A 27,579-nucleotide genomic window follows, 5' to 3' on the forward strand; every position below is an offset into this window, starting at 1 on the left:
CTTGGTGCCAACGTTTTTCGGTTGGAATAACCACTTGGGATGTGGCACACTGTTAAGCCTTAGAGGGATGTAGTGGGAAATCTCATATACTGAGGTTCGAATCCAAGCATTACCAAAGACCATGGAGATTCACCTGCGGTCATTCATGTTCACTTGTGGTTACTCAGGGGATTACCATGTGCTCTTAAGTTGGTCTGGAAACCCACAGTTATAAAAAAAACTTTCTTCGATTGATACAAGTTGGTATTTGTTTATACTAATTTCAAGTTACATAAATAACTGTCATTTTGTTCAAATTTTGAATGATATTTTGAACGTCACACGTGATTAAAAAAATTAATAAATAACTAAATAAGCCAGTATCCTGGTGTTACCATAATACTCGACTTCCAATATTGTATACCAACAAAGTTCACATACTTGATACGATTTCATCAACCGAACACAATGGATACCAGTTAAATTAGAGCATCTCCAGCACTCTTCCAAAATAGAGTATCAAAAATCAAAATCTCTATAAAAGAATTACATCCAACTCCATCAGCTACTTTATTTTTATAATTCTATATTATTCTATACATTTAATAAAATATTATTTATATATATTTTTATTTTAATATTCTCTGTTATTTTTCTTATTTTATTATACAATATCACATGTTATAAAAACAGTACAGTTTGGTTTGATACAAAATTACTACGTAAGAATCCAGTGGTGCATGATCTCATGCCACAAACAATGATTGAAGTCTGAAATGAATATATATATATATATATATATATAATAAATTAAATAATCTTGTGATCAAAAAGCTATTATTTGGATTCTGATCCCACCGCCGATCGGAACTCCGGCAAGCACATCCTCGGCAAAATATGAACCGCCAAGATTCGATCTCCTGCAGGTGTTTCAAGGACCCACAACCGCGGCGGCGTGGCCACCACATCCACCACTAAAATTCCGACGTCCTTTTCACATAAAACACACACTCGACCACCACCGGCGGCAATGTACTCCGCCCCTTTCAGCCGTTCATCTGCCATAACTTCCGACCACTGATCCCCATTCTCATCGTATCTTTTCAATACTCCTTTTGATTCATCCACCACATACAACGTCTCTTCATCCATCGCCGCTGCCGGCCCTCTCCAACCACCCAACATCCCTTCCGGCATCTCCACCCACTCGTCGGAGTCCATGGCGTATACAAACCCTTCTTTCGCGTAATCACCTTTCACGTTCACCATACAAAGCTTCCTTTTCCATCCAACGGCATCAATGGCTTCCCTACAAAGCTTCACGTTTCTCAAAGATCGCATCTTTTCCCAGTTATTCCAATCGGAATCTTTACGTTTTTTATCGAAAGATTCTGCTTTAAAAAAAACCCATTTCTCGACGGAGCGAGCCACCGTCTGGGTGTAGTGCGAACCGATTCCGCTAGCGACGACCACCGTTCCTTGTAAAGCTCCGGCGGCGCACCATCGTCGTGGGGTTGAGAGTGGTGGACCGGATGACCACGTGTCAGTTAATGGGTTGAAGATTAAAGGATGTGAAAAGGCGGGAAGGAGGTGGCCGGAGGTGGCGGCGAGGAGAAGGAGGTTGCCGGAGACGGAGAGGGATTGAATGGGTAAATTCCGGGAAATGAACGACGGATGACGGTGTAGAGAGGGTGGTACCGGTGGAGAATCGATGGTAATCCATTTAGAAGAGATGGGATCAAAGGAAGAGAGTTTTAGCGTTTGGTTATGGCGGCCGGCGGCGGTGGTTGTGGGCAGCGAAAGGGTGTAAAGTGATGGGAAAGGTGGAAAGTAGGAGGAGTAGATGAGCCGGCGCCATGAACGGCAAACGGAAAACATGGCTGTGGGAGAGATGAGAGAGAGGCATAGGTGAGCTACATGATCCGGCAGCCCTGGTAGGAGAGAGTGATGGTGGTCATCGGAAAGTCTTCGGCGCTTGGCGGCGGAGTGGATGGTGGCGCGTGAGGTGGTAGTAGGATTGGCCATATAAACTAAAAGCCAATCGTTTGTGGGTGCAAAAGGTATGTGGTGGATGAAAGCTTAAAATGGTGTGTTCTCTAAATTTAGATAAAACGACGTTCATATTTTTATTATTTTTTTTATTTTCATATAAATATCGTTACAAAAACCCTTGTCATATATGATAATATATTTGATGGGATTTGGTTTAATGGGTTAGGTTGTAAATGAGTCGAGTACGTTGTAACTTATTTGAGTTTGGCTCGAAAAACTAACATCGGGTTAGAGTTCGACTTGAGCTCGATTCACTTTTTCAAAGTCGGGCTCGAGCTCATATAAATTTTCAATGTTTGGGCTCGAGCTCGATGCTCGTTTATTTGCTCAAACTCGATGATTTTTATATTTTGATTATATAATTTGTAATCATATAAATATATATATATGATTTGCTCGAAAGAGTGTATGCTTGAATGGTTTGGCTCCACTCGACTCTTAACGTTTAATCGAGCTTTTGAACAAGCCGAGTCTAATATTGGTGTTATGGAGCTCAATTTGTTAAGTTAGACAATTTTATTTTGTGTTCGAGATCCAATCGAGCTCGATAATTATTAAAACTCGAGCTCAAGATGAACGGTTTGAGTAGCTCGTTAAAAGCTCGACTTGTTTACACCCTGGTGGGGACGGGCGTAGAAGTTTTTTTTTCAAATGGAGGCACCATTTGATTATAAGAAACAAATATCGGGATATTTTCACATCATAATTTGTCTGTTGGTTATTCAATGTTTTTCATATATGAGATCTTGTGTCCAAGTCTTTTATTATAATGTTTTCCATGTGTGATATCTTGTGTTCAAGTCTTTTATTGTAATTTTTTTTTAAAGAATAATAAATTTGAAATTAAAAGCTAAAAATTAAGAAAATAACACTAATGGGATTCGAACTCAGGTTTGGAAGGAAGGAAAAAAAAAAACCTTGCAAACCAACTCTACCTAGAAAATTTTGTGCTTTTATTGTAGTTTGAACATATATATGGTAGCACACAACAAATCGAGACGGTTGCATCTTTCACGAACCTAATCTTTTCTTACCTTTCGATGGAGGGATATTACGATGACACTGAATTGGATTTGTCCCTATCTAATGGTCGCATGAAGTGTCGTCTGTTTCTCTAATTCAATATCACATGTGTATCAAATGTGACATATACTAAGGTATTGCTACATTTTCGTAAAATAAAAATGTTGTCAATTTATATATTTCCTTTGTTATATATATATATATATAGAGAGAGAGAGAGAGAGAGAGAAAGTGTGTCAGGTTCATATGAGAATAGTAACCAAATAAGAGAACAAGAAACAGTTGAACCACACGTGATTTACGTGACATGCCATCCGCACACCTTTGCGTTAACTGTTAGTGTACAATAATCACATGATAGTGTGCGTTTATTTCGATTTTTCATATTTTCTTATTTGATTATTGTTCTCGTTTGAACCGCATTTAAATTATATTTTGATCATTTATACAATGGTACCCATTGTGTGTTTTAAGATGATGGTTGTTACTAAATATAAAAATATATGGTTAACTTGCAAAAATCGAAAAAGTCAAAGTATTGAGTGATGTCAAAGTCAAAATTAATAAAGACAAAGAGTTAAAAGTCAAATGTAGAGAGTAGTCTAATAGGACGATGTTTGTAATTACGCACGTAACCTCAAGTTCTCAAAACGACATGAATACTCATTTTCGTAGTTCTTTAAATGGAAGTTACGAGCTTTGTCTCTTGATTCCATCTAACCCAATCAAAAGTCAAATAAAGTTATATATATAGAGGTTGGTTATTATACAACTCTTGATATTTGTGCAACCAATACAACTCAATCTCAACCGTCCATTTTATTTGATTAATATGTGATTTCATAAAAGTTTTGATTGTTTCCTAATATAAAGTATTGATCATAATTAATTAACCATATTCATCTTCCATAAATATTCAAATCATAATAAATGAACTTTCATCATTTCCATAAATATTTCAATTTATTAGATTGCATTGGTTGTACAAATGCGAMGGGTTGTATTTGAAACAAACTCTCTCTCTCTCTCTCTCTCTCTATATATATATATATATATTGACTTGTGATCATATGAGACCAGTCTCTTTTCGTTTTTCTTCACAATGTTTTTGTTGTAAAGGTTCGGCTTTTTACAACGTTTTTTGTTGTGAAGTTTCAAGTGTAAAAAATTAGTCTCATGAAAACAAATTGATCTTACATGAACCCAACTCTCTCTCTCCATATATATATATGCCTAATTAAATGAGAACTAATTAGTTTGTGGTAACTGTGAGATCCAACGCAAGCCAATCATTTAAGATAATTAATATTTTTCTTAAAATAAGATAGAAGGGTAATTTACTATTTTAGTTTAATATTCTAATTTACTTTAATTAGATTAATTACTTTATTTAATATATATACCCACACAAGGACCAAAATCCGTTGGCCTCCTCCGGTCATCTTGTCCGACCAAGACGCCATTTCCGACGACCATCTCCCTTCGCACATCCCTGCTACTGACCACCCATCTACATCTACTATATACAACATACATATCATATTGGTACTACTCTTGGTATCACAATGGTACCACAGTTAATATCATAGTGGTCTTGAAGTTTACTTTGTGTGTTTTGGATATCATATTGTATGTATTTTGGGTATCACATTATATATCTTGGTGTATTTTGGATATCACATGGTGTTCGCCAAAATAAGGTTTATCAGAAGTAGGAGAAAGAGACAGAGGAAAGATATAAAAATTTAAATATCTAAAATGCCTATTAATTAAAAATTTAAGTCAAATTATCAAAAATATTAGTTTTCTAATTTATCCATTGATTTGTGGTTGAGATTGGATCTTACTGTTATCATAAACTAACCAATTCTCCATTAAATGGACCTCTCTCTCTCTCTTTATATATATATATATATATATATATAAACTCTTTCATACCAGATTATTATTGTAATTTGAAATTTCTGTTAAAACCAAGTTTTATAAATAAATAAAAATTAAATATTTAAATATTTTTATTTTCTTTGTGGAGATTCTATTATGATATCTAAGGGGTTGTTTGGTAGTTATTGAGTGATTTGGTGCAAAATTATTAAGTGGTCATAATGATTAAGATGTTCCTAGGATATAGTGCAAAATGAAATATGATTGTTTGCTAATTGTTCAGAATGAAATTAGGGTGCTTAATGGTTAAGGGAGAGCTAAGATACAAAATTATTTTGAAGGTTTTAAACCATTAAGAGACAAAAAATTTTGTCAAACAAGATTCATATTTTAACGATTCAGATATTGTTTTTTAATGAAACTACTGTTAAGAAGTTAACAAACAACCCCTAAAAATCTATTGTACGTACAAAGGTATGCATTCTACTTTTGTAAGACTCAAAAAGATAGTTGGAAAAAAAAATACAAATTTTAACAGAGTTTTATATTATTTTAAAGTGTAAAGTTCAATTTTGCTTCCTAACGATTTGTAGTTTTAAATGAATATCGTCCATAAACTTTAAAAACTCGTATTTAATCCCTTACGTTATTAGTTTATAACGCTTTTGATCCCTCTATCTACTGATCATTAATATTTTTTTATTAAATCCAGTTAAATAAGAATTATTTTAATAATTTTTACTATTTTTAATTTTATATTAAAATAAAAGAACATATTATATTTTAAAATTTAAATTGTAAAAAGAACTCCCCTCCCCCCAATTCAATCTACGTATCCTAAAACCTATTGCCACCAAATATTATATATGTTATTAAAGGGTTTTTATCTAGCGGTATCGTAGTTTCTGGCCTCCTACAAGGTCAGGGGTTCAAACCTCACCAAAGGTTAGAGAGTATGTAAGTTTATTTGTTGAAATTGTTATATATAAATATTATATACTTCAAAAGATATTATATATGTTTTTTTAGTTTTGATATAAAATTAAGAAGATATTGAAAAATTGACTAAAATACCCCTCATTTAACTGAAATTAATGAAAACAGTTAACAATCATTAAACAGACAGATCAAAATCGCTGAAAATTAATAAACGTAAAAGATCAAATCCAAGTTTTTAAAGTTTAAATAAGATATTCGTTGAATATTTCAAAAAATTAGGAACCAAATTTAAACAAAAAATGAAAAATATTGAGGCAAGTCCTAAAATAAAATATTAAGCAAAAAGAATTATTTATATTTAAAGAAATCTTTAAAATTAATTTTGGAGAGAAAGAACATGCATTGATTGTTCTCTTTACTTCCTTCACATTAATTTGCAAAGGTTATTAATAAAATATGTAACATTTCTTTAAATATATAATATTAATATATAGGGCAAATTACTTTAACTTGATTTTTATTTTGGGTAATGTATTTCAAAACTTTCAGTTTGGTATCTAAGATGTAAAGTTTTAAACATTTAAATACTCGGGTAACCGATTATCATAAAATAACACATATATATAAAAAAAAACTAATTTTAGATTAAGATATTCATATCAATAAATAATACTGAGTTGGATACCACATCACTCGCTACATCAGCATGGTAACCGATTAATGCTTCAACAGATTACCCGGGTACTTGAGTGTTTAAAACATTACATCTTAGATAACAAAATGGAAGTTTTGAAAGCGCGTTACACAAAATAAGAATCAAGTTAAAGTACGTTATTTTTTCATGAAATTTGGTCTAATATATATGATAATTGAACTTACATCTTTCTTGTTTTTTATAATAGTTTAAATACCTGACCTCATAGAAGGTTAAATTCTACTGATAACCCAAATACTACTAGGTCATATACTGTATTTTGTTTCAATATCTGTTAGAATATTAGGTACGTTAAGTGTTTCGATAAATACAATTATTACTAAAATCTCAAAATAAAATTTGTTGAAATAAATGTTCTCTTTTTTGTTAACCATGGATGTGCGGGTCCTCTTACACGTACATTGACTAATCCCATTGGTCATGAATAACAGCAAGAAAAAGCTACAGTAGCCTTACAAGACTCGAACCAGTGACCTCTAAAAAAGATCCCAAAAACCCGAGTTTTATTAATCAGTTGAACTGATCCCACAAAGTTAATTGTTATTCTTTCTCGAAGATCTTGATTATTATTTCTTTATTTAAAATAAATTATAAAGAAAATGTTTTAATGTGTCTTTTTCTTGGAAGTATATAATATTTATATACGACAAATGTAAAAAATAAACTCACACACTCTTCTTATCTATGATGAAGTTTGAATCTCTGATCTCTTAAAAAGTCAAAGACTACGATACCATTAGATCAAATCATCAAATGCACTTTTAATGTTCACATGTATCTCGGAACCTCAAGAATTGAAAGTTCTTTTGGCATGAATTTGGAAAGATATGAAGGAAGTAAATGCAAAAAGGCATTGACAGCTTGTATTCAATGTATTTATCCATCACCAAACTGCCCTTTCTTCCCATCCCCCACATTTATTTTGGAATGTATCGATAACCCATATACCATTTAATCATTAATCTGGTCTTATAAAAAACCCGACATCAAACGGATAGATACATATATGTTAGAGTTTTATATCAGCTAAACTTAAACCATTTTTCTTTAAAGATTCTTTTGAAAAATAATCTAATAGAATCACACATATTTGATAACCCATATACCAATGGACAGTTAATCTGATCTTACAAAGACAATATCAAACAAATAAACTAGAGTCCCACACCAGCTAAAATGAACTATTTCTTCTCAAGAGTTCTTTTGAAAAGTAATATAACGGGGTTCCACATATTCGGCAACCCAGATACCTGTTGCACCATTAAGACGCTCTTTGGTTGGTTTTAAAACCGTATGTGTGTATTAATTTGTCTGTATATATTGTGAAAGTTTTTGTTTGAAAGAATTCATTCTCTCTCTTTTTGGATTGAGAGGACAAGTTTAGAAAGAAAAAAAAAACGTCTTTCCGCATAAAACTCCCCTAAAAGCTTATTAATAAGTCACTTTCTATATATCATTAAACCAATATCAAACAAACATATATAGCTGACCGAATAAGCTATGAATCCATTTAGCTCATTAAGCTGCTAATAAACGGACCCAAACTTAATCGTACAAAAACACAACACCAAACAGATACATGTATATTACAATCCAACATCAGCTAGATTTGAATCATTTCTTTTCAACGACTCTTTAACAACCAATAACCTAGTACCACCAGACCATCGATCTGATCTTACAAAAACACATCAAGCAAATACAGATATGTTACGAGTCTCACACCATCTACACTTTGAACCAGTTCATTTCAAAGCTCTTTTGAAAGAGTAATCTAACGGGATTCCACATAACATCAGTATTTCTAAACACAATATTAGAATTCCCAAGAAAAAAAACATTACTAATTAGAAAATATCCATACTAACTACAGAGAATAGTTATTCAAGTCTACACATTATTCATTATTACCTGCAATAAATACCAACAGGAAATATTTCAAACACTTTGTTTCTGCTCCAAATTCTCATCTTTCTGATTTACTACACTTCCACTTCCTGCTTTCACTTCGATCGGACCACTTCCCCCTGCGTTGATGGTTCCATTTTCTGGAGATTGAATGGTGTCTGTAGATTTGACATCGTGAATCTTTAATGTGTCAGATCCAACGGTTGATTTGATTTCTGCACATCGTGAGATCAATTGTTCAAGCTCGTCGTGTAGATTCAAGGCTTCGAAGAGAAGGATATCATCGTCGGTTGTAGTTTCCGCTATTCGCTGAACCAAAGGCAGCGATTCCTTGCACTTTTCCAACATGCTCACCGTTAACTCGTCCTGCAATCGTGTGCTGCAGATTAGTATGGTTTCTAGATACATTGCCATTCACATAAACTTCGTTTTCAATGCAACGGGTATACTATGATTCTTTACGCTAATAAAAAACCGAAAAAACCCAGTAAATCCAACGTAGAAACTATAAACATGTCGGCTTTTATTGGATGCAAAATATGTCAAAATGTCTTAATAGACAGTGTTGTAGGACTTAAGTTTATAGTACCAAAAAATTGTGCATGTTGCAATAAGTTGATATGACACTTTCGAGCGTTCTAACAAGTTATTGAGGACATTTTTGAAATAAAATGTCTTATTAGTCTTTTTATATAACATTAATTGAAAAAGTGTCTTATATAAAGATTCTTTCATATAGAAAAACTAATATGACACTTTATTTTAAAAACATATTACATAACTTGTTAGGAAGCCCAAAACGTCTTTTCAATTTATTGTAACACTTCTACATAGCACACACAATTGTATGGTCCTAAAAGCCGAAGTCATTAAAGCAGTCTACTATGACATTCAAATATATTTAGCGTCCTATAAAGCCAATTTCATTGAAGTGAGAGGAAAGGTCTAACCCCAAGAGGTAGAGAGATTGTTTCCCACTCAGAGGTAGGGACTCAGATAAAACCAAACCAAACAAACCCAGTAAATCTCACTCAGAGATGGCATCGTCAGTCGGGGTGAGATGTGTAACACCTGTCATCTACCCCAACCTACACATTACTTCCAAAATACCGTCAAAAGACTTACGTTAATTGGTATTGGCTCCATGCCTGAATCAAGTATGCTCGATAGAAGGTCAAGACTGTTTCGGCTAACCACCAACAATTCTTTCTTCTGTTCCACAGATTGGCCACCATAACCATATGGAGAGATATCATCTTCTATGCCCATTAAATCCATATCAGGCAATGGGCGTGGTGAAAGAGGTTGTTGATAAACCAGAGACTCCATTGTTTCATACAAAGGACTCGAGTTTCCTCCCTGTGGTCCTGCAGGTATCCGGTTGGTCTTCAGATTCTGCAACATAAATGCATACTTCTATTAGCAAAAAGCTTAATGTTTCAATAAGCTCCGGAGGCTTTTTTTCACTTTTTTCTTATTATAACCTTTATATGTTACAAAAATGACCAAAATCTCCTTGGGTTCAAATTCAGGCGCTGCCAAAGTCCTTTTGGCCATGGAGGTTCACCTGCAATGACTCCAAGACATTTGTGGTCACCAGGGGATTAGTTGGTGAACATAAACTGGCTCCGATACCGAAGCTTATCCAAAAAATAAAAAAGCAGACCAAAATCCGTAGCATTTTAGGTAATTTTACATTGTCAACTGGTTTATCAACTAACAGCTAGCTTATCATACAACAATTACTCTCAGTATTTTGCTAATATTTGACTAATTCATTGAATGGTAGGGCCAAAAGTTGCAATTATTGTGGGATGGAGGGATAGGTAAGAGATGCTTGGACCCTTTCTCAATAACACTACAAAATACAATGCAGGGTAAGGGGATTGAAGAGAGAAGAAAGGCATATAAGAGATAGTCACTATGCCCACACATGTCAAGAATTTTACACACACCTGACCTCTACCTCAAAGAGTACAGCAGTTGTTTCCTTCATTTATATTGTCCTAAGATTCGAGTCATCTCTGTTCTCTCTTTATATGGGAACACTTTATTCGTATAAATTCATCCCTAAAGCTTAAAAGCGCCACCTTTTCCCAATCACCTGAAATGAGAGAATCAGCAAGCGATATGACTCCTACTTCCGAGAAGACAGATGAGTGGCCTGATTGATGATGTTTTTAGTTGGGTACCCAGATGGTCATGGTGTAGCAGCTGGTCAGGTGGCCCAATTGGTTTGTTAATCCTTCAACTTCAAGAACTTGCAGGCAGAATGCATGAACTAATTGTCCCTAGACGAACACATATACACGGCACGTATGAAACTGTGGTACACAGAAAGGACTGGCGAGGGTGTTTTAGACAAGTGAAAGAATTGTGAAAGGTTTTGAATTGACATAGGTAGTTTAGTAATTTAACTATCTTGTCTCATCTCCTTGACTTTTCTTCCACCTATTTTGGTCACTCAATTTCGTCCCGTCCTAGTCTAACTGTCACGCCAAACGTTAGACAACAAATATTTGTTCTGTCCAGTCCAGCAAACCAAATGCAAAAAAGAACAAAAACAAGCTCATAACTACGGCACAAAGACACACGGGTCGAATTCGAATTCTTGTATCTACCCTCACATACTTCCTAGATGAACACCGTATGAAACTGTGCGGTATGCGGGACAGGGTAGTACAAAAACTTGTCTCACATTTGGCACGACGTCAGACTGAGAATCATCAAACTGAGACTGCATTTTTTCCAAGGCCACTAGGGATTTTTCCTAGCTATTCTCCAGGTTCCATGGGATTAGTCAAGGTGCGGGTAAACTAGCAAGGACACCCACGTTACCCAAAAAAGAAGCTAGGGAGAAGAGACAAGATTGGTAAATTACCAAACAACCCATGTCAAATGAAAACCCTAAAACCCTCCGCAATTCGTTCACCTGCCTGCCTCACTTTAATCCGTCCAATCCAGCCCTGTCGGTGTATCATACACACCCTATAAGAAAACAAAAACAAGCTCCTAATTACAACACAGGACAAAAAAGTGGAATCGTTTTACATATCTATCCATACATACTTAACAAACATAAGATGTAAGTACATGTAGGATTCTATACCTCCCCTACCATACCACTCTTTCATGTATGGCCATAACATCCAACATCATGATTTCATCATCCCATATTCCATAAGGTCAAACAAAAAGATGAAATCTTTTGCAAATAAAGCTGCATATTATATCAAATCTTTTAACTTCTTAACTTTTATAGTGTCATGCCAATCCTACCTTGTTGTCCTGTACAGTTCTATCATGTATAGTCCGGTCCTAGTCCTAGTCTGGCCCTCTTGTTCCATCCCTCTTGTTCCATCCAATCTTGTCATGTACGGTCCAATCCTAGTCCTACCATCTTGTCTTGTCCAGTTATGTCATGTACGGTCCAATCCTAGTCCTGCCCCCTTGTGTTGTCTTGTTTTGTCCTCTACGATCCAATCATAGTCCTAGTCTTGCCCTCTTGTCCTGTACGGTCATCTGGTGGTCAAATCATACTCCTAGTCCCGCCATTTGTCCTGTGTAGTTCTATCATCTATGGTCCTGTCATCTTGTCCTATCTCGTTCTGCCATCTATAGTCCAATCATAGTCCTTGTCCTGCCCTCTTGTCTAGTCCAATCCAATCTTGCCGTGTACTGTTCAATCTTGTCTGTGTACCAAACGCTAACTGGGCTAACCGGGCTAACCGGGCTAACTGGGCTAACTGCTAACTGCTAACTGTCATATGTTCAGACCAATCCTGTTGGTGCACCAAACACTAACTGTCATGTAAAGTCCAATCTTGTCTGTTCACCAAACGCTGTCCGTCATGGTGTACCAAATGCTAACTAATCGGTATAGACATAAAAGCTAAAAACAATAAAGTGATGAAAGAGATAAAAGAAAGATGGTTCACCAAGTGAGTTTGCCGGAAAACAGGCAAATACATGAGCTCCTCAGACTCACCCCACGATCTAATCAACTGCACCGCCTTCCTCCTATTCCGTTCATCGGTCCGATCATCCTGAATCATCCCAACCATATCGTCCAGCACCTTCTCCGACGCCACCTCCGAGAAAACCTTATCACAGTTAGACGTACACGTTTCCAACAAATCAAGGCTCAGCCTCTGACTAATCACGTTCTTACTTGAACCAATCTTCTTCTTAATCGCCTTCACGATCTCTGTACCATTAAACTCCTCGTTATTAATCATACCACAGATTCTTAAGTTTAACCCCCAATTTGGCTCCTCCATCGTCTCTAGCGTCGCTTCGTCGACAATTTTTGACTCAGGCGTTGGAGCTTGTAAAATCTCCTTCATCTTCGTGCCTACCAAACGACTCATCTGAACACCTCCGGTCATCAATCGCTCGCCGAAAGAAGATGATGCCAGTTTCAATTTATCGAGTTTGTCCATGGCTTTCTGTGATGAAAATCAAAATCGAAAGAAAACCCAAGCCCTGTAAGAGTTTGACAGTGTGAAAATGGTGTGTGTGACGAGAGCTTGAGAGAGAGAGAGATATATAAAGAGGGAGAGAGGTGTGGCGGTTTATTTGCAGGCCGTCGATTGTGGTGGATCAAATGGTGTGTTGTCGGTCTCCGCCACCATATGTGAATACAATACTGTTTTTCCTTTTAACCAAAAAGCAGTATTATTAAGATTTTTTATTCTCTTGAAATGGGTTAGTTTGATCGAAGATATTTTGTTACTTCATTTTACCACGAACAAATTGCATGAAAAAATAACGTATTTTAGTCTGATTTTTATTTTGAATAACGTACTTTTAAAATTTTAATTTTAGTACTTAAGATGTAAAGTTTTAAACATTTAAGTACCCAGGTAACCGGTTGAAACATTAACCGGTTAGGCGGTTACCATGTTGATGTAACGAGTGATGAAATGAAATTGAGTTGAATAGCAAATAATACTGAGTTGGATATCACATCACTAGCCACATTTCCATTTAATGCTTCAACATGTTACTCGGATACTTAAATATTTAAAACTTTACATATTAGATACCAAAATGAAAGTTTTAAAAGTACGTTACCCAAAATAGGAATTAAGTTAAAGTACGTTACTTTTTTCATGCAATTTGTCCTTTTACAATCTAGCTAGGTATTTATATGTAAATGAAATAAATTAAAATGATAATATATAAAAAGACCGACAAACTTAAAAAAGAAAGTTGAGGGTTCATGCATATTTGAAAGTAAAATTACGTTTGAAATTGTAATATAATTTTCAATATAACCCTAAAGAATCATATAAAATCCATATTATAAAAAGGCATCAGATTAATCAGGTGGAGTTGGATTCAAATAACTCTGACCCAATTCCAACAGAACGTATGTGGGTTGACCTAATTTTGTATCAACTATGTAAATGTTATAAGACTGAATGTTCATCCTAAAAAGAGATAGGAGAGAACTTTGAAAAAAGAAAGAACCCAATTACTCATCCAAACCGTTGGATTCACATGATCCAACAGATGTGATTGAAAAATGATTATAACCATCTTTCTTAAAAATACAACTATTTCCCCTTAATATTAAATCAAAAATCAACGAAACATAAAAAAGAATTGAAGTAAAACAAAGGGAAAAGTACAATAAAAACCAATGGACTTTTTTGTTTGGAATGATTAAGTCCTTGGACTTTTTTTTGGAACAAATAAGTCCTTGGACATTCCAAAATATGTTAAATAAGTTCTTAGACAATTTTTTAGAACAAATAAGTCCTTGGACATTCCAAAATATGTTAAATAAGTCTTTGGACAATTTTTGGAACAAATAAGTCATTGGACATTCCAAAAAATGTTAAATAAGTCATTGGACAATTTTTGCAACATATAAGTCCTTGAACAATCTAAAACAAGTTAAATAACTTCTTAAACTTTTATAAAACATGTTGGATACATTCTTATGACTTGTACAACTAGTTAAAGTGGTAAAATAGTGAAAAAAAAAATTAGGAAAAAACCCCAATGAACATTCATATTTTGAACGATAAAAGTCTAAGGACTTAATCATTCCAAACAAGAAAGTTCACTGGTTTTTATTGTACTTTTCCCTAAAACAAATTATACAAAAAGTGATTACTTTATTATCTTTAATTTGATATTCATTTATATTTTTTCTCCATCTGTGTTTTCATGGTAATTCGGTTCTTTTTCTTTAATAGCAGATATGTATTAAGAAATATATTTATTAGTTGAATACATATTTGATAATGTAAATGCATTAATAAATATACGAGTTTTCACGATACCCATTTTTTGTATGGTTCTCATGTGAACCTGAACCTGAACTTATTATGCATAAATCAAAATATTTATATCATGTAATTTTCACACAATATAAAAGTACATTTATAATTATTACGACATAGTTTTACATAATACAAGGGTAGGGGTGCTCAAAAACCCGATCAACTCAAATTAAACCCAACACAAAATAATTCAACCTGAAGCAACTCAATGCCTAATCGAGTTGTAAAATTTTCAAACCGTATGTATCGGGTTGAAACTGGGTTACTATTATTTGAACATAACCCAACCTGATGAACCCGATATCATTGTATTTCTTGGATTTAATATGATTGTGGAGTTTTTATTAATATATACGTTAGATAATTACACTATCACATATCATTTTCATATACACATATTTTCAATCTATTATCCATCTCTGCATAACTAATTCGTATATATGTTCAGTAACTATGAACATATATATGTAAATTGAGAAAATTAATTGAATGTGATATACGTAAGATTTAAGAAGTATGGATAAGTTGTATCAAATGGTTGATGATGAAAAATAAATTATGAGTAGATAAATAACATACTCAAGGTTAAAAGAGTACTTTAATGTACCAAAGTATCAACCCGACCAACCCGTACGGTTTGGGTTGGGTTGGGTTAAGATTTTTCAAATCGCAAGCATTGGATTGGATTGTTCAAATGTCTTCAACCCGACCAATCCAACCCATGAGCACCGAGTAAATCACTTATTTTTACTAAAATGAAAAACTTTTACGTGAACCAACTCTCTATATACACAATATCACCTATAAAACTAAGGACATAAAAAACTGCTTCAATCATTAAAACTAAAATGGTTCAAAAATAAAATACCTTTTATCTAGTTTAGTTATCAGTTGTAATTTCTTTTCTAAAAGCGGTTAAAATCGACCAAATTAGGACCAATCGGTTTCTATCGCTTTTTGTTCTTAAAAGCTTCAAGTCGTTTTTACTTTGTGTCTTTGTCTGTAGTCTGTGAGTATTAGATGAAAAGTTGAAGACGAAACCAATTAATATTGGTTTGAAAGAAAAGAAAAGCACACGCATTAATGAGTCCGAGTCTCTTGAAATAATAAAATATGTGATGGAAATGCATGGATATTTTTGGACGGTTTGCCATTTGCCGTTGTCGATATGGAAGCTATGTTATGGTTATACCAGTTATTTTATTGCCTACAATATGTTTTTTTTTAGCAAAAGAGTAGTCGTTTTCCTCTTCCCTTTCCACTGCATTTATTGCCAAAAGATTCCTCGGTTCTAAACTTCGTTACTCGACTTTTACTTTACTCAGAAATACATATCGTCACAACTCTTGATTGATCTAACTATTAATCTTATGGTGGTATTTCTACTTTTATGTCATATCACCGGTTATAGAGACCCGAGACCTCGTTTCTACACCAAGTATGCTTTTTCAATGTATAGAGCCTCTGTATCTACTATACAGAGCATCTGTACCTTGAACTATTGCCCGTGCACATCTTATCATCTTTTGATCTAAGCATAGTTTAAAGAGGAGGAAAACCAAGCGCATCATTCAAAGGGGGAGAGTTGGAATTCCATGACCCAGAGCCTCTGTATGTACTATATAGAGCCTCCGTATCATCAAGTTTATTCGTGATGATTAGAATCTCTGTTATACATTCATAAGTCTCTGGTTTGCTCAAAGGGTACGTTTTTTTTTCACTCTTAAAACATTTTTGGTGCTAATTAAACCTACTCTGGTTTCAAAATCTTTATGATCTACCAGTTTAATTATATTTCAAGGATCAGAGCCAATGTATAGTATTTATTTCCGTTGATCCATATCTCTTATATCAACTAAACAAAAATATCAATTATCAGTATTTATAACAAACCTAAAAAGATAAAACTTGATATCTAGAATGTTTCCGCCTAAATAATTCGACGATGGTTGTTGTATTAAAATTATAATATTCTTGAACGGTGTTTTGTTATCATCAATCTCTCATAAACAAAATTAAGCATATACAACTTAGAATATCACGATTTACAAAACAATACTTATATTGTCTCAAAATAAATGTTCATGCTAAACTGTGAAGGATGTTCTTGAATGTTGAAAAATACAAGGGACGTCAACCAAAAAACCGAAAAAGTCTATTGAAATCAACCAAAAACCGAAAAAGTCTCTTAAAATCAACCAAAAAGAAATGTAAAAAGTTTCCCAAATGGGAAAATTGTATAAAAAATGGAACTAACTTTCACCTGATTCCTATTTTGGGGAACCAACTTTCAACATTGTCATTTATGGGTTTCTATCAAACTTTTTGTTTATTTAAGGGTCTAGTTGACATGTTGACCTGTTAATTCCGAGTTTCCGACATCATTCAGATCTTTAGTCAACTAAGATATTCCACGTCATATTAATTTTTATTTTGAAACTAATATTTCATGTCATATTAATTTTTTATTTTAAAACTAATATTCTACGTCATATTTAAAATTGCAAAATAAATTTATTTTCAAAAATTATTGTAATAAAATCTATTTTTCATTCTAAATCTCGTTTTTTTTTTAAAATTCAGATATCAAATTGTGAGTAAAGAAGTCCATTTTTGAAAAAAATCTTCAATTTGATATCTGAATTTTTTTAAAAAAAAATGAGATTTGGAATGAAAAATAGATTTTATTACAATATTTTTTGAAAAAAAAACGAATTTTAGTTATTTTTTTATAATTATTTTGCAATTTTAAATATGACGTGAGATATTAGTTTTAAAATAAAAAATTAATATGACATGGATATTCTTAGTTAGCAAAAGATCTGGATGATATCAGCATTAGCAGATCAACCAGACCCTTAAATAAACAAAAAGTTGATAGAGACCCTTAAATGACAATTTTGAAAGTTGGTCATCCAAAGTAAGAATCAGGTGAAAGTTGGTTTCATTTTGGTACAATTTTCCCTTCCCAAATCAATCAAAAACCTTAAAAAAAATCCATCGAAAACAGTGGAATTCTGCTAATGCACTTCAGACGACCTTGCGAGACTTTTATCCACTTAAAAACAACGAAAATCTTGGATCAACCACTGATCACTTAACTAAAGATAGAATTAGAAAGTAAATAGTTGCTTTTAAAAGTAAACGCTTATTTGTTTAAGATGAAAATATGAACAATTATTTAAATGCCAAATTAAGAGCTTATTTAATACAGAAATGGTTGACTTTATACATTTTAAAAGCTTAACAACATTTCAAAGATGAAAATTCATTTCAAAGTTGAAAAATTGATGTTCAGGTTGAATGCTGTTGGATGTGGATTTCTTACTTATATTTAAGATATAAAGATTTCAAACTTTTTGGTTCCTTTAATCATTGATTTGAGCATAATTAATTGATTCAAATTAGCACCAAATCAATATTCAATTAAATCGCCAACAAACCCTGCAACTATATTGACCCACCAATTTAACCCCTTTCTCCTTCTTCTCTTCCATCCTCATGTCATGAATCACTCTGCCAAGTGTGGCGAAAATTCATATACCCAGATGGAAATTTCATCTTAAAACCTTATTCCTTTTGTGGGTTTGATCCAGATCTGTTTATGTTATCGGTATTTACTCCAACGACTACGAATATTTAGGTTTGTTTCCAATCTTTTTCCAGATATCTTCAATGGTTTTTGTCGTTTTATGTATTACTAAATTATTTCATGTTGTTTGAAACAATAATTCCATGGATGTTCAATAGAACATGATGGAAATCCGTTTGTTTGGTTCGTTTTTGCTTTAATTTTTTTGTGGGTTTGTGTGAATTTTGCGATGTCAGCATAGTTGCAAAGTGGGTTCGTGAATTTCGAACCTTTGATTTTGAAACATGGCATCAATTCATGATTGATTGAAAGAGGTTTGTGTTTTGGTTCTCGTACGATGAATTTGGTCTCCTTAGAACTCCCAGGATCGTGACATGTTTTGTTGCACTCCATTTGTTCGACCAATTGTCTGATCCATGCCCAAAGCTCCATCTAGTATGAGTTGAACCATGGGAGTTTGAGATATAATTATGAGAATTTCTGTCACAATTTACGTAAGTTATATATGTTCTTTTTGTTCGAATTTCATAGGTTTGTAGCTTGATAGGATTAGTTCTTGTGGGCATCACAAAATTTGCTTGTTTTCATCCTCTTGATTTTATAAGAAACTCATGATGAGTCTCAAAATGTTCTTCGGTTCTGCAATCGTGTTACCCCCGAATTAAGATATATATAATCTAACGTTTCAATTGGTGAATATCTGTGGATTGTTGTTATTTCTCTTAGTAAAAGTTTCTTAATTTCTATATGTTTCCTTATGTGGTGTATTGGAAGTATTGGATTTTGATTATTTCTAACTATATAAGCAGGATAGATGGGTGTAGAAAAGGTGTTAAGATGTCTAAGTAACAGCTTTTCTCGATTCATTCATCTTGTGACATTTGGTGTACCAAAGAACCTGCCATGCCAGAAGGAATACAAAGATATTGCAAATTTACTGAAGCTTTTTAAAGGAATTATTGATAACATCGATGATGCCCACATACATTCGGATGAGATATTGTTTAAGGAGTTTGAAGAACTTGATTTAGCTGTAAATGAAGCTAGAGAGTTCATTGAGAATTGGGGTTTTCACAAGAGCAAGATTTGTGGGGTGTGTATTTATCTATCTCCTTTCTTGCCAATTGATGGTAGGGAGTGAGGTTCAGGGCAAAACCCCAAAAAAATGAAAAACAAAGGAACACCCTAATAACCATTCATCTGTACGGTATGCACACATTTACATACAAGTAATTGAAGATCTTTCTTGGTTTCTATGCACATGTGCGTATTGGAAAAATTACTTACAAATTACTTCTTTGCACATGTGCATACTACACAGATGAATGATTACTAAGGTGTTCCTCAATTTTTCATTTTTTGCGGTTTTTCCCTAAACCTGACCCTTATGGCAGATGATATAACATTAAGAAAGAAAAAGACGACATTAATTGTTTTGTTTCTTGAATCTATTTCCAGATTGTACAGAGCAGACAAGTTATCGTCAAAATTCAAAGCTATTCGATCAAGATTTGTCAAACTGTATACAGATCATTGGAGTCATCATCTTCTTCAACTTCTACTTCAACTTTATCTGATATTCAGGTATGCAGGAAGTTGTGATCTTTTTCTTAGGGGTTGTTTACTTACAGCTTAATGAGCTTAATAATCTAGATGGCTTATTCGCTCAGCTATATAAGAGTGTTTCTTTACTGCTTAAACCAGGATGTCACAAGATAGTAAACCAGGACCCTTCACTTGTCCCTTTATGCCACCTCAACAAATTAATACCAGAAATCCCCCAGAAATAATCCAACCCTCTCTCTTTGCCTCCCTCAAACCCATTGGTGTCCCATCCCTGGTACCAACCAATTCATCTAGACAAACAACTTAACCCATACAGGACTTGATGGAAAAAAAAGTAAATACCCCTTTAATACTCGAAATGGTCCAATTTGACAAAAGCTGAGAAACAATCTTATGATTTTACTATTTTCGTACAAGGGCAAAATGCATCAAAATACAATAAAGTTTGGTTTATTTTCTATTTAGTGCAATGAAGAAGCTTCTTTTCTCAATCGATCTAACAAAGTTTCAAAATTTCCTATTTTGTGTTGACCTATGATTACGTGGATACCCCGTTTACGAAAGGTTACAACGAAGTGGACTCTGAACGTGACATCCACGTCATCTGATGTCACAAGATAAGCATTTTACCGGTCAAAATGGGTACAAAATAGGAAATTTTGAAACCTTGTTACATCAATAGAAAATTTTGAAACTTCGTTACTGGGAAAAAAAACTTTGTTACACTAAATAGGAACTAAAGGCATGTTTGTTAGCTGCTTTATGAACTTAATGGGACTCACAGCTTATTCAATCAGCTATACATGACTCTTTGGTAGTGGCTTGATGATATAGAAATTGCACGGAGCTTTATGCAGAAAGCTAAGTTTTTTCCAAACGTGCTCCTCCCAATTATGAAACACACTATTTCCATCTATGAAAAACCCTCCCAGACAAAAACCTTCCCAATTTATATAGACAAATTAATTCATACAAACACCTTTATCCATACAGGACTTGATGGAAAACCAACCAAACAGCCCCTTAAGTCAAAGTTGGTTTCATTTTGCCCTTTTCATAATGTTGGTTTTATTCATCACTTGAATGACTATATATCTCATCCATTTTTCAGCATTGTATGGAGGAATTTGAGAGTTTGAAGATGGAAATTGCATCGGAAAAGTTAGATGAAGCCTTGAAATGCATATGTGAAGGAAAGGTTCCTCCACTAGAACATCTAATAGAAATCATAGAGTTGCTTCATTTGTCATCAAGCCAAGAACTGATAAGAGAGAGCATTGCAGTGGAAAAGGAGAATGATAAGGTCAACGAACCCGATCAAATTAATCACATCGCGGATCTTGTTTTTCATATACGGGAAACCATGGTGAATCTTGAGAGCTTAAAAGCTATTGATGGTGTTCGAATTCCTTCATATTTCATCTGCCCTTTATCGCTGCAACTCATGTTTGATCCGGTGATCGTGGCAACCGGACAAACTTACGAACGGGATTCTATCCAAAAATGGCTTAATCATGGACTTATCAGATGCCCAGTAACCCGTCAAACGCTTTCTCACACCAACTTGATTCCCAATTACACAGTCAAAGCTTTGATAGCAAATTGGTGCGATGAAAATCGTATAAAAGTCAACAGAGCCTCTGACCATCCTGATAAAGCTGAAGATTCAACTTCCCGGGATCTCATTCAAATGGTTGGCGATTTTGATCCGTCTATACAGAGTACCCATCTGACACCAAGATCTTCATTTGAAGTTGAAAACGGGTTTGACCGACAGAGCTTTCAAAAGTCAAATCATCCGTCCCCTGAAGAGTCTTGTAGTCACAGTAGGAGTGGATCGACGTCAACGGCTGTTTCCAGTGAACGTTTATGTGAATTATCTTCAGAAATGGCTTCCGATTGCCAGATATCTTCTCCGTCTAGTAAAACTTCAGGGTTTTCTCCATGGATGCCCGGAAAACAACATCACAGCTCCAATAGCATGGGTGAAATCGTCACCAATGGCGGAAACCGTAACTACCCAAGAACGATTTCTCTTCCATCCAACTCTTCCCCAAACGAGTTAACGACATCTTCCCACGTCCAACAACTTGTAAACGATCTCAGCTCCCCGTCAAACGAAACCCAAACTAAAGCTGCATCAGAATTGCGGTTTCTTGCTAAACATAACATGGAGAACCGCATCATTATAGGAGAATCTGGAGCCATTCAGCCGCTCTTATCACTGTTGCACAGCAATTCAAAGATGACTCAAGAACACGCGGTTACAGCTCTTTTGAATTTGTCCATAAATGGAAACATAAAGTCGATGATTGCTGAAGCAGGCGCCATAGAACCATTGATCTTTGTTCTTGAAACGGGAAACACTTGTGCCAAAGAGAATGCAGCGGCAGCTTTATTCAGTCTTTCTTTATTAGAAGAATATCGAGTCAAGATTGGTCAATCTGGAGCAATCAGACCTTTAGTTGACCTTCTGGGCTCGGGTACCCTTCGAGGGAAAAAAGACGCTGCAACTGCCTTATTTAACTTATCGATATTTCATGAGAATAAAGCGCGTATCATTCAGGCGGGGGCCGTGAAGTATCTTGTGGAGTTAATGGATCCTGCTACACAAATGGTTGACAAATCTGTCGCTCTTCTTTCGAATTTGTCCACAATTTCAGAAGGGTGTTTGGCAATTGCAAGAGAAGGCGGGATCCCGTTGTTGGTTGAGGTTGTGGAAACGGGGTCTCAAAGGGGAAAGGAGAATGCCGCTTCTATACTTTTACAACTTTGTCTTAATAGTCCTAAATATTGTCGGCTAGTTCTGCAAGAAGGCGCGGTTCCGCCTCTAGTCGCGTTGTCCCAATCAGGCACGTCAAGAGCCAAGGAGAAGGTATGCTCTCTGTTTCTATGTGCATTTGCGTGAATGCAAACTAGTTGAATTGAACTAAGAGCCCGTTTGTTAGCAGCTTAATGAGCTTAATGGGACTCAGTTTATTCAGTTAGCTATACATGACTTTTTGATAGTGGCTTAATGATATAGAAATTGGCTTATCCAGTAAGCTTCTAAAGGAGCGCTTTATGTAGAAAGCCAAGTTTTTTTCAAACCTGCCCCTGCTAATTAAAAAACACGTCATTCTATCTATGACAAGACTCCCAAACAAAAACTTTCTCAATCTATACAGACAAATTAATCCACACAGACGGTTTTATCCATATAGGACTTGATGGAAAACCAGCCAAACGGCCCCCAAGCCTTAGGCTATGTTTTGGCAAACTAGCTGATAAGTTAGTCGTTTGCTGATAAGCTAGAGCTGCCTTTGGTAAAACTAGCCTGATGAGCTAGATGATAATGTAAAATGACCTAAAAGTACGTGTTGAAAGGTTAGTTAGAGAAATATAAGGGGAATAATTGAAAAAAGAGGGAAAAGTCTTTGGAGCTTTTCCATTTTTTCCAATTATGCCCCTCATATTGTTGGGTCCTTTGGAAAATGAACTTAATGGTGCATTTAGTACATTGAACATAATAGAACAGAACAAGGATCACTGTTCCGCATTTGGCATGGAATAGGGTGGAACAAAGTGGAATAGGTGTCTTCCACCCTCACCCCATGGAATTGGTGGAACATACCTATATTTTACCAATATGACCTCAAAATAAAACCTAATTCTTTTTCTAAAACATCAAATACGCCCCACTCTTTACATTTTATTTATTCTTTAAATTGTATTTATTGTATTTTAAGCTTTTAAACTTCCACTTTACGGTTCTCAAAATATTATTTTTATATGGTTTCTATATTTTGATTAATTTATGTAATTTATTAAATAATAATAAAAAAATAACTGTTCTGTCCTGTCATGTTTTGTAAACATCTTATTAGGGTAAATTGGTTATTTTATTTGTTCTGTCCTACCAAACGTTGAACTATTGTCTTGTCCTGATGTGTTCTGCCTTATCCTGTTTGGATACCATAAACACCCTAAATGAGTTTCCAATTACGACCATGACCTTCTAAATTTTTTTAGCTCAATGACATCCATCTAACCTGTGTGGTTCAAAACAACCCGTCCTCGTAAAAACTTAGATATACACTAGAGGGTCATTTTGCAAAACACGCTTGTGGAGACGGTCATGAGCTAAATAACCCTATATTTTTCCTATAAATTTTTTAACATGTCCTTTCAAGGCATTTTACATTGTCAGCTAGCTTTTGCTAAACATTACTACTTTATTATTTAGCTTATCAGCCAATAGTTAGCTTTATCAGTTAGGGTACATTTAGTATCCAGACATGATAGAACATGACAGAACAACTGTTCAGGGTTTGGTAAGATAGAACTCGACATGACAGGATAGATAAAAATGACAAATTTACCCTAATGAGTTGTTTATATATTTTGATTGATTATGTAATTTATTAAAATTTAATAAAATAAATATTTTTTATAACAAAATATATGATTAGAAGGTTTTTGTCAAGACGATTAAAATGACAACAAAATAAAAAGTTTATGTAGTTTCCAATTTTTATCTTATATCTTTTCTATATTATTATTTTATTATTATTAATATTTAATAAATTACATAAATTAATCAAAATATAGAAACCGTATAAAAATAATATCTTGAGGACATCAAAATGAAAGTTTAAAGAGCATAAAATATGATAAATAAAATTAAAGTATGAATAAAATGTAAAAAAGAAGGTGTATTTGATGTTTTAAAAGAGATTAAGTTTTATTTTGAGGTTATATTGGTAAAATATAGGTTTGTTCCACCTTATTCCATGGGTGGTGAGGTGGAACACGCCTGTTCCACTTTGTTCTTCATAAAAGTTCTGTCAAACATGGAACAATGATCCATGTCCTACCCTATGTACTAAACACGGCCTTAGTTTGCCAAAGATACCCTGCTGCAACCATATATCGATTCATGATTCATTATGTTCAGTGCCAAAAAGGAACTTAATTTCACATAGGGATCCTTTTCTTTGACTTCATTAACGATATAATAATTTCTGCGCTGTTTGTAACGTGTTTGCGCCATGCTCGAAACAGGCACAACAACTTCTCAGTCACTTTCGCAGTCAGCGTGAGAAAGCTTCTGGGCGAGGGAAATCTTGAGAACGGAATATGTTTTATCGTTTGTAAGTTGTTCTGAAACACACCACTCATTGTTTCTCTAAAAGGTAATGCATTTGTTGGTCCATTCTCATTTCGATCATCTTTCAGGAGTGTTTCTTCATCAAGTTATCCAAAAGGTTTGAAGATTTGATATCGGATGAATTTGATGGTGGTGATGGCGACGTGAAGTGGACGTTAGACCAACTTCGGGCATCATGTTGTTAGTTTAATCGGTCGAGTTTTTGTTTTTGTTATTATTATTATTATTATTATTATTTTATTTTTGTTTTGTGGATCTTTGTGTTGTTTTCCACAGCTTGTAAAGAGAATGTGAACATGAAAAAAACAATCAATCTATGATATATGAATTGAATGGTTCGGTTTACGGGGAGTAGATTTGTGCACAAGTCAGGGTCTTCATGGAAACAATCTCTATCGTGAGGGATTTACTGATTTGATTTGTGTATATCCTACTTTTCTCAGATTTAACTCTGTGTAGGAGTTGGGATTTACTGGATTCATTTGGTTTCTCAGGAAACTGGTTAGCCACTTTGGGGATTGGATGGGACCGAGAGTTCTACTTTAGCTTCACTTTTCAACCCCAAGACCGAATCATGTCTAGAACTGGTTACAAAAGTGTCGAAACCTACAACGGCTAGATTTGAATCATTTTTTTCGATACATGTATAGAACCTTCATTCCCTCTTTGAGGGTTATTTTGAAGGATAATCTAATTGATTCCGGATATTTTCACAAGATATCGGATCCACATCTACTACTCTAGGGACTCGATACTCTTTATCTATATCTGGTCCCCTCTTAGACAATCTGTGCACATCTAACCTCCATTGGTGAGAGCGTGTTGGAGTTTCACATCGAATAGACTTAGGAGTTGTTTGGTTGGTATTCTATTAAGTTCTGTATGGAATAAGCTGTTTGTATGGATTAATCTGTATGTATAGATCAAAAACTTTTTGTTTGGGAGTGTTTTTCAAAGCCCCATCTACATAAAGGTCTCCTTAAAAGCTTATTAAATAAGCGACTTTCTATATTATTAAGCCACTATCAAACAATTATATATGAACGACCAAGTAAACTGAGTCACGTTAAGCTCTCATTAAACTGTTAACAAAAGACCCTTATTTCTTCACAATATATGTTAAAATCTCTCTTTTATTTTTAATGACCGTTTTATAAAGTAATCTAAAAGATCCCGATTCTTAGTGACCTGTAGGGCCTGATACTGGGCCCATTTTCTAATGATGATAGGGCCAAGTATTAGGCCCGATTACTATCGTGCATCGAAGGCAACCCTTATTATCAGAAAAGGGTTTCAAAATGGGTCAGGGACAGCTCGAATCTTATTTGCAGGCCTTATAAAAATGGGCCCTCCCTCAAGGCCCACTTTTATTCACCACTTATTCTTTTTGTTTCCATTTTTAATATGTTTTTAATTTCTTATAGTTTATTTGTATATATTTTTATCATTATTTATTCCTTAAATAATCTACAAAAAATTATAATAAAAAATATACTAATCTGATTAAAAACACTATAATTTTAAGGTATTACGATCTTAAAAACAAATGCAGTTGAACATGCACAAGAGTATATGAAAATACAACTGATGTGTAGCTCAGTTGGTAAAAGATGTATGATGATTCTACTTAAATACAAGACAAGTCTTGAGTTCGATCTCAGGCTATCTGTTATCTTCAACAATTGAGCGAGCTTAAAAATGCTCCGCTGTATCGGTGTCCTTGAAGACGGGTTCTATGTGAAATCGACCGAGGTTGCCGGTAATCAACTTTTTACTGAGAAACTAATTTTTTGGTTTATTTAACAGAAAAATATATATTTTCTTATTCTCAACAAATGTTTAATTATTTTATTTTACCTGAAAAACAGGTTTTCAAACTACATGATATCGGTTGATTTTGATATTATATTCGGTACGTAAAATAAAATACTAACAAAATGTGAGGGGGCATACTTTGATTCATTTAGCGATTGAGACTAGCGTGAGACTTAGGATCGAATATGAGATCTGTCTTGTATTTGAGAAAAGTCGTCTCACCTTTTTGTTCTAACAGATTCTCCAAAACGAAGAGAGCATGAAAGAGAGTGAAAATTTTCAAATTTGGAGAACTTCACAAAAATATTTAAGATTAGATATAAACAACATTTTTTAAAATTATATGTATACTATATTATAAAACATTTGATACAAACTCTTAAAAACCATTTTTTTATGTATGAAATATTGTTTATTGATGTACATTATTTAAAAATTCAATGTTACAAGTATAGTGTACATAAATACAACTTATTTAAGATGTATGTCTAAATTTGTGTAACTAACTGCAAGTAAACATGATCAAATACAAGATAAACATCTTATTTTAAATATAAAAAATGAAAAATATAATTAAGGATAACAATAGAGTTATAATATAATACTTAATTATTATTATTATAAAAAATTATTATTATTAAATTAAATTAAATGAAAGATT

The 27,579-nt window shown here is 34.1% G+C and overlaps 3 protein-coding genes across 5 annotated transcripts; 1 reads left to right on the top strand and 2 right to left on the bottom strand.

Moving 5' to 3' along the window:
- Positions 1 to 816: 816 nt before the first annotated feature.
- Positions 817 to 2,004, bottom strand: LOC112517833 (F-box/kelch-repeat protein SKIP25-like). Its single transcript, XM_025125204.1, has one exon. The coding sequence runs from the start codon at positions 2,002 to 2,004 to the stop codon at positions 817 to 819; it is 1,188 nt and encodes a 395-aa protein (XP_024980972.1).
- Positions 2,005 to 8,193: 6,189 nt separating this feature from the next.
- Positions 8,194 to 13,057, bottom strand: LOC112517996 (TOM1-like protein 2). Its single transcript, XM_025125481.1, has 3 exons — positions 12,439 to 13,057; positions 9,626 to 9,895; positions 8,194 to 8,866 (listed from the first exon to the last, which is right to left on the bottom strand). The coding sequence occupies exons 1-3, from the start codon at positions 12,940 to 12,942 to the stop codon at positions 8,531 to 8,533; spliced, it is 1,110 nt and encodes a 369-aa protein (XP_024981249.1). The 5' UTR covers positions 12,943 to 13,057; the 3' UTR covers positions 8,194 to 8,530.
- Positions 13,058 to 18,245: 5,188 nt separating this feature from the next.
- Positions 18,246 to 25,446, top strand: LOC112518703 (U-box domain-containing protein 3). 3 transcript variants are annotated; one of them, XM_025126492.1, is made up of 6 exons: positions 18,246 to 18,439; positions 19,195 to 19,481; positions 19,847 to 19,972; positions 21,066 to 22,829; positions 24,998 to 25,086; positions 25,172 to 25,446. In XM_025126492.1, exons 2-5 carry the CDS (start codon positions 19,203 to 19,205, stop codon positions 25,061 to 25,063), a joined length of 2,235 nt encoding a protein of 744 aa, XP_024982260.1. In that variant the 5' UTR covers positions 18,246 to 18,439; positions 19,195 to 19,202; the 3' UTR covers positions 25,064 to 25,086; positions 25,172 to 25,446. The 3 variants fall into 3 exon arrangements, with proteins under 3 accessions (XP_024982260.1, XP_024982259.1, XP_024982261.1); XM_025126491.1 differs by having other exon boundaries at positions 19,198 to 19,481; XM_025126493.1 differs by lacking the exon at positions 19,195 to 19,481.
- The last annotated feature ends 2,133 nt before the right edge of the window (positions 25,447 to 27,579 follow it).

Source organism: Cynara cardunculus (genome assembly GCF_001531365.2).
Source record: "Cynara cardunculus var. scolymus isolate 2C chromosome LG 9, CcrdV1, whole genome shotgun sequence".
Taxonomy (NCBI): domain Eukaryota; kingdom Viridiplantae; phylum Streptophyta; class Magnoliopsida; order Asterales; family Asteraceae; genus Cynara; species Cynara cardunculus.